At 20.4% G+C, this 7773-nt stretch overlaps 2 protein-coding genes across 2 annotated transcripts in view, besides 25 other annotated features; one reads left to right on the top strand and one right to left on the bottom strand.

The window, feature by feature from the left end:
* Positions 1-17: 17 nt before the first annotated feature.
* Positions 18-116: a microsatellite.
* A 16-nt stretch (positions 117-132) lies between these two features.
* Positions 133-218: a sequence feature (AT_rich).
* An 11-nt stretch (positions 219-229) lies between these two features.
* Positions 230-288: a sequence feature (AT_rich).
* A 561-nt stretch (positions 289-849) lies between these two features.
* Positions 850-1104: a sequence feature (AT_rich).
* Positions 1105-1148: 44 nt separating this feature from the next.
* Positions 1149-1201: a microsatellite.
* Positions 1202-1337: a sequence feature (AT_rich).
* Positions 1338-1342: 5 nt separating this feature from the next.
* Positions 1343-1394: a microsatellite.
* A 6-nt stretch (positions 1395-1400) lies between these two features.
* Positions 1401-1577: a microsatellite.
* Positions 1578-1586: 9 nt separating this feature from the next.
* Positions 1587-1684: a sequence feature (AT_rich).
* Positions 1678-6855, bottom strand: EDI_292370 (programmed cell death protein, putative; the record flags this gene model as incomplete). The annotated part of the gene is made up of 1 exon (XM_001737593.1): positions 1678-6855. One exon carries the CDS (start codon positions 6853-6855, stop codon positions 1678-1680), a length of 5178 nt encoding a protein of 1725 aa, XP_001737645.1.
* Positions 2475-2601: a microsatellite.
* Positions 2622-2764: a microsatellite.
* Positions 2667-2764: a microsatellite.
* Positions 3052-3088: a sequence feature (AT_rich).
* Positions 3609-3781: a microsatellite.
* Positions 3832-3961: a microsatellite.
* Positions 4111-4141: a sequence feature (AT_rich).
* Positions 4655-4678: a sequence feature (AT_rich).
* Positions 5293-5318: a sequence feature (AT_rich).
* Positions 5952-5990: a sequence feature (AT_rich).
* Positions 5994-6019: a microsatellite.
* Positions 6221-6327: a microsatellite.
* Positions 6732-6817: a microsatellite.
* Positions 6856-6878: 23 nt separating the features above from the next.
* Positions 6879-6929: a sequence feature (AT_rich).
* Positions 6930-6951: 22 nt separating this feature from the next.
* EDI_292260 (rad25/xp-B DNA repair helicase, putative) overlaps positions 6952-7773 on the top strand; it is a gene marked incomplete at both ends in the record, with an annotated part of 1875 nt that continues 1053 nt past the window's right edge. The window contains one exon of the mRNA XM_001733340.1: positions 6952-7773. This exon is cut by the window's right edge and continues 1053 nt beyond it. Coding sequence (XP_001733392.1) covers positions 6952-7773 — 822 coding nt within the window.
* Positions 7209-7248: a sequence feature (AT_rich).
* Positions 7341-7489: a microsatellite.

The raw sequence follows: 7773 nt of genomic DNA, 5'->3' as shown, positions 1-7773 counted from the left end.
AAATAAAAGATATAAAGAAATAGAATATAAAAAGAAAGAAAGAATAAGAATATAAAAATAAAAATAATAATAAAAAGAAATAAAGAATAAAAAAAGAATTATAAAACAAATATAAAGAATGATACATCAAACAATAATATAGAAAAGAATAATTAAATTATTTAAAAATTGAGATTAATCTTAATATTGATATTAAAACATTATATTTATCATTATTACAGTCACCTTGATTTATTTATTCTATTATATTCATTTATTCTTAATATGTTTTTATTTAATATTAAAAATGGTTTGGATTTCTCATTGGAGAATAATAATCATTACATATCATTTTATTACTTAACTAAAAAATAATTTTAAGCCAACCAATTAAAATTTTCATTTCATTTGTTTATTGGTTTTATCAGATAACACAACCTTCATTGTTTTTATCTAATGTTGATTTTTGTTGTCTGCCTATTAAGTCTTCCTTTCTTTCAAATTCAGTTTTAGTCTCTTCCTTACTCTTTTGTATTGTTGATTTTTTCATAACATCTTCTATCATTTCATTTCTTTTTTTAAGTTCTATGTATCCTTCAATTCATTTTTCATACCCAAGTTTCTTTTCTACCATTTCGGTTTCAATTAGTAAGTCTAAATATTCATTAGAACTGTTAATTTTACCTTTTAATGCAATTGATGATAATGTATTAATACATTCGACAATTTTTTTGTTGTTTATCATAACAATCCATTTGGATTTTGTTGTATTCTTCTTCTAACTTTTTTAATGCAGTTTCTGCACTAGCCACACATTCTTTGCCTTCTTTATATTTTTCAAGTACCTCTTGTATTGTTTTTTCTTCTGACTTATAAATAATTATGATAAAATAAATAGAAAATGAAATATAAATAATAAAAATACAATAATATCAATCTTATTAATCTAATTGAAATTATATTTTTTCAATCAATAAATAAAATTGTAAATTAATATTTTCTTTTTAATTTCATCAATCAATTTGAAATAAATTATAATATTAATACATAATTTATAATATTAAACATATATTTATCATCTAATTTATATAAAATATATTTTAAAACAATTTTAAATAATAATTTCATTTCATTATTCTTATCTTCTTTATTTCTTTTCTATTTTATTTAAATGAAAATCAAATATAAAAATAATAAATAAAAGAATAAAAATAATAATAAATAAAATAATATTAATAATTCAAATCAAAATAACAATTGAATAAATTCAATATTTCTCATAAATATCAATAATAAATTAATATATTATTTTCATTATAATTAATTATATATTTTATTCAATATTTTATCATTAATTACAAATAACAAAACAAAATAATATGAATATAGAAACAATATAAATAAAATAAAATAAATAACAGAATAAATAATCAAAAAAGAAATAAAGAAAGAAGTAAAATAAAAATAATAGAAAACAAGAATATAAAGAAAAACAAAGAATAAAAAGAATAAATAAAAGAAAGAATAATAAAATAAAAGAATATAAATAAAGAATAAATAAAATAAATAAGAAATATGATAATAAATAATAAAAATAATGTAAATTCATTATTAAAATTATATTGATAATTTAATTTAAATATTTATTTATTTCTTTTATTATAAAATGATTTTCTTTTTATTAAAAATTCAATCAATTTATTTTCTTGAAACAAATGATTTAGCAATATCTCTAACATGTTCTTGTTTACTTTCATCTCCATATTTTCTTTCAAATTCTAAATATTTAGTTAAGAATGTTTTCATTGTTTTAGTACTTAATTTTTGTTTAACTATTCTTTCAAATATTCTTCGTATTACTCCTACTTCTCCTACTTCTTTCTCCATATCAATATAAATATTCCAAACATCATGTCGTTTTGGATTATTTGTTAAAATATCTTCAAACATTGATCTTCCTTTATCAACTGATCCATATTTATATTCTAATCGTGCAATATGAATTTCTAAACTTATCATTTTCTTTTTATCTAATGTTGTTTTTGCTTTACTTATTGTATTCTTAATTTCTTCTTCTCTATTATTTCTCATTAGGAAATTACAATATTTCTTATATACTTTACAACTTCCTTTAACTTTCTTAAATAATGTTCTAAATATTTTCTCTTCTTCTTCTACTTCTTTCTTTTCTTTATAAATATGAATCATATGAAGCATAATCTTCTTCCTATCACATACTTCTAATGCTTCATTATATACTTTCTTTAAACTCTTTTCATCTCCATGATTAGCTTCTAATTGCATTAATGCTTTCCAAATGTTTAATTTCTCTTCTAATTTCCTAAAATTGATAGTTTCTATTGCTGTTTTTCCTACTTTTCTTGCTTCATCTATTTCTTTTCTTTGAATGAAGCATTGCATTAATTTTATCCATTCTGTTGAATTATCTGGTTCTTTTTCAACTCCTTTTTGACATTCATCTATTTCTAATTTAACTTCTTCACTTTCTTCATCTTCTTCCATATGCTCTTCATCTTCTTCTTTATTTTCTTCATCTTCTTCCATATGTTCTTCATCTTCTTCTTTCATACTTTCTTCTTCACCTTCTTCTATTTCTTCTTCCATAGAATTATTTTCATGATTTTCTTTCTCTTCTTCTTTAGTAGTATCATCCCATTCTATATTAGCTTCTTCTTCTGCACCTTCTTTAAACTCTTCTTCTTTCATTTCTTGTTTAATTGCAATTTCTTTTTCTTCATTTCTTCTTTTTTGTTCTTTTCTTTTTAATGCTAATTTCCATGGATCAATGGCAATTGTTTCTTCTTCATCTTTCATTTCTACTTCTCCTACATCTTCTGGTTTAATACTAAAATTAACTCGATGTTTCTTCTTATCAATATGAACGACTTTTGCCATTATAACTTCTTTAACTTTAAATCTCTTTTCCATTTCTTTCTTAGTTAATTTTTTATCTTCTATTTTACTGCAATGACATAATCCTCTAATATTAGAATTAAAGAATCTTAAAAACAATCCTTCACTTGTAATATTAACTATGACACATTTAGTTACTATATTTTCTTTAATATCTTTAAAATATTTAATTATTCCTGGATAAATAACACTTTGTTTTAATGTTCCTTCTAATCCTTCTTTATCAATAATACTTACTTTTACTAATCGTTGAATACAAAAGATTCTTGAAAAATCTTTTCCATGATAACTTGTATTATCTAATAATTCTCCTGGTGTTACATGAATATTTACATCTCTTGATACCATTACATCAACTCCTTCTTCTTCATTACTTTTTATAATATATCCTGTTAAAATTTCTCCTTCTTTAATATTATCTTTTGTTACAATATGTGTTTGAATTCCTCCTATTAATGGTGGAAAGATTTCTTCATATGCTTCTTTTAAATATTCTTTTCTCATTGAACAATAAATTTCTGGTTTAGTTGAAAGTACATACATATTAAGATATTTTCCATTTTTTAAATAATCTCTTGGAAATGGATTAAAAATATTACTTATATCACAATAATGAATATATCCTATTCTATTTCCTTTAATTAATACTTTAATTTTTAATTCTTTTGTATTATTTCCAATAACTTCTCCTACAATAATTTCTTTTTCTTTAATTTCTTCTTTTTTATCTTTTATTAAATATATATCTCCTCCTTTATTATAATATCCTTTAACTTTTATTTTATCTCCAATATTATATTCTTTTTTATTTATATTAATTTCTTCAATATTATCTCCTATTTCAATATAATTTAATTTTCCTTTAATTATTGAATTAATTGAAATTATATATCCATCTTTCATTTCTCTACTAATAATTCCTTCTATTTCTTCTCCTTCTTTAATTTTTTCTTCAATATTTCCTTTTTCTTTCATACTTAATTCTACTATTTCTATTTTTCCTTCTATTTCTTTTCCTTTTTCTTTATTCATTTCTCCTTTACCTTTTATTCCAATAATATAACATTCTACTTTCTCTCCAATTTCTAGTTTCTTTGTACTATTAATTTTATGTAATCTTCCTGTAATTCCTTTTCCTAAATTTAAATAACTAATACTTTCATTTGTATAATTTACTATTCCTTCTATTTTTTCTCCAATATTAATATTATTATTTTTAATATTATAACCTCTTGCTTTTATATGAACTGTTCCTTCATAAATATTTTGATATCCTTCCATTTCTTTTCCAATATTTATTTCTACTTCTTCTTTTACTATATATTTTCCTCCATTCATTCGAATTTTATTTACAAATACAATATTTCCTTCAACAAGACAAACACAATATTCTTCTTTATTAATAATAACTTTTCCTTTATATATTTTATTTATTTCTATACTTTCTTTTTTTATCATTTTTTCTTGAATACAATCTATCATTTTTCTTTCTTTATCTACTCCAATAACAATACATTTCATATTACTTCCTTTACTTATTTCTTTAATATCTCCTTCAATTCCTGTTTTTGGAATAAATATTGTTTCTTCTCTTTCTTTACTTTTTCCAATAATTCCATATCCTTTAATATCTTTAATTTCTATTTTAATTTGACTTCCATATTTTGGTTCAACATCTCTTTCTATTCTTAATAACATATATTCTTCTTTAATACTTCCTACACTACTTTCTTTTAATGAGAAAATATTTTTTTTATTTAAATATCCATATACTGTTTGTCCATTTTCTAATACTTCTTCAATTGGTAAATTACTATCACTTACATTCATTCTATAACAAACTATTGTTACTCCATTATAAAATGAAATAAAACAATATTTTCCTTTAATTTTACTTACATATCCAATATATTTTCCAACTGTCATTTCTTCTTTAGAATTAAATTTTCCTATTTTTTGTCTTAATGAAATAAGTGATTTCTTTGTGGTAATTATCATTTGTCCCATTTGATTTTTTAATAATAAACATTCTTTTATTATTGTTCCATTTCTTATCATTTTAGGAATATCTTTTCCTTCATCTCCATCAATAACAAGATAATATGGCATCATTGCAATATATTGAACATCTCCACTTTTAATTCTTACTAACATAATTTTTTCTCTTTTAGCAACAACAATTCCTTCATAAATTTCACCTACTTTAAAATGTCTACTAACATCTTCATATTTTTCTGGTACATTTTCTTCAGGGAATAAATTTAATGAACAAAGTAAAAGTTGTTTATCAAATGAAATAATTCTAATTTTTAAAAGTTGACCAATACTAATCATTCCTATTTTTTGATTAAATAATTCAATTGTAGGAATAAATCCTTCTATATTATTAAAAAATTTTAAATAAACACCTCTTTTATTATCAATAAATGTTACTATTCCAAATGTTATTGTATTTAATTCTGTTTCTTCAATATTTGTAATAATTGGTGTTGTTAGTTTCATTAATGTTCTTTTATGTGTTAAATAAATACTATTATTTCTATTATTTACTGTTAATACTCTAAATTTACTTTTTTGGTCTTTTTTAAATACACTTTTTAAATCTTCAATAGGAATATCTCCACTATTAATTTTATCACAAAATCCATATATTTTTTCTCCTATTTTAACATTAATTCCATTTTCATTAATTTCTTTAATTATTCCTTCAATTATCATACCTGATTTAATATCATTTATACTTTGATATTTATCTGATAATATACTTTCTCTTGTTGTTATTCCACAATATCCATCAAATGCTGAATAATACATTATTCTTCCTTTATGTATACTTCCTATTTTAAATTCTTTTGGAATATCTAAACAATATTCATCTTTTATTTGTTTTTTTGATAAAAATACTTCTTCTTTATCTTCTGTTTCTCCAATAATTCCAACATTTTCATCTATTTTAGTTATTGTAAATTCTATAATTTTAAAATATTCAATTGGTGTTTTAGTTTCATAATCTTCACAAATAACATGTGGTAACATACTTATATAATATTTATTTATTTGATTATTATAATAAATAACAACTCCTTCTTCTCCTCCTTCTCCTTCTTCATTAATATGAAATGAATGACAATATAAATTTCCTCCTGACATTTTCATAACTTTTCCATTTTTTGTTTGATAATTATTTTTAACTTTAACATGACATCCTACTCTTACATTTTTCATTTCTTCAATAATACAACTACTATCTGCAATAATTCCTTTAAATTTATTTCCTACTTCTTCTGTAATTTTTATTTGAATAAAATCTCCTACTTTTCTTATTCTAAATTCTTTATTATTTTCTTCAATATCTTCTTTATTATTATCTTCTTCACTTTCTTCTTTAATTTCTTTAATTTCTTCATTTTCTTCATTGCTTATTTCTGACATATCATTTTCTTCTGTTATATCATTTATATTTTCATTTTTTTGTACAAAAACAGTAATATTATTTCCAACATTAACTTGATATCCATAATCTTCAATTGAAAGAATTATTCCATAAATAACATCATTTATTTTAATTCCTCTATTTTCATTTATTATAGAAATATCAAATGTACAATCTAATCTATTTTCTTTTGTAGTTGGTGAAATTACTGATAATGGAATAATATCTCCAATTTTAACAAATGGAATATTTTCAAATGAACAAACATATTTTAATCTAAATGGTAAACTGATTATAATTCTACCATCTTTTATTTCAGAAACAACTCCAAGAATTTTATCTTTTGGATTTAATGAATAACCAGTTGGAAATGGAATTCTTGTAATTTCTTTTTCTTTTTTTTCATCTTTTGGTTGTTTAAATTCTTTTTTACTTACTTTTTTTGGTTTAATACTCTTTTTCTTATCTTCTGTAAGATATTTTAATTGGGTTTTATTATCAATTGACATTATTTAATAATGTAAGTTAACCCTAATATTTTTAAAAAATAAAAAGAAAAAAAAATTATTTGTTATAATAAAAACATAACTGATATTTAAATTGAAATGAAAAGTAATATAGAAAATAATAATGATGAAGATTTAGAAGAATATAATGTTGAAATTATAAATACATCTAATCCATATTGGGTATGTCCAAATGGATTAATTATTATTGAACGTGATAATAAAAATTATCAAATAGCAAGTGAATTTATTAAAAAAATTTCAAAAGTTAAAAGTCTTTTAGAACATATAGAAGAATATATAATTACAGAATATACAATTTATTCAGCAATATCAATTGGAATAGAAGCAGAAACAATTATTTATCAATTAAAAAAATATTCAAAAAATAATATTCCAGAAAGAATTAAAACACTTATTGAAAAAACAATAAATAATAGAATTATAACAATTATTTGTAATTATGAAGGAAAAAGAATATGTGAAGGAGATAAAAAAATAATAGAAGAAGTAAAAGAATTTATAATAATAAATAAAAAAGAATATGAAATAAAAAATAATATTATAGAATTTAAAAAAAAATGTCAAGAAAAAGGAATTTTAATAAATGAAAAAATAGAAATTGGAAAAAAAAGAATTAATATTTCATTAAAAGATGATACTGTTCTTAGAACATATCAAATAAAAGGAATTAATTCAGTATTTAAAAAAGGATTTGCACAAAGTGGAATTATTATTTTACCATGTGGATCAGGAAAAACATTAATGAGTATTGGAATTATTTGTAAATTTCAAGAACCAACAATAATTATTTGTACAACAACAATATCTATAGAACAATGGAGAGATGAAATTAGAAAATGGACAAATATTCCATTAAATAAAATTAAATGTTTTTCATCAATTATAAAAGAAGAAATA

Source organism: Entamoeba dispar, genomic scaffold (assembly GCF_000209125.1).
Source record: "Entamoeba dispar SAW760 scf_1105229460707 genomic scaffold, whole genome shotgun sequence".
Taxonomy (NCBI): domain Eukaryota; phylum Evosea; order Mastigamoebida; family Endamoebidae; genus Entamoeba; species Entamoeba dispar.
The sequence above is the reverse complement of the archived record's forward strand: the minus strand, read 5'-3'. Positions and strand labels throughout refer to the sequence as shown.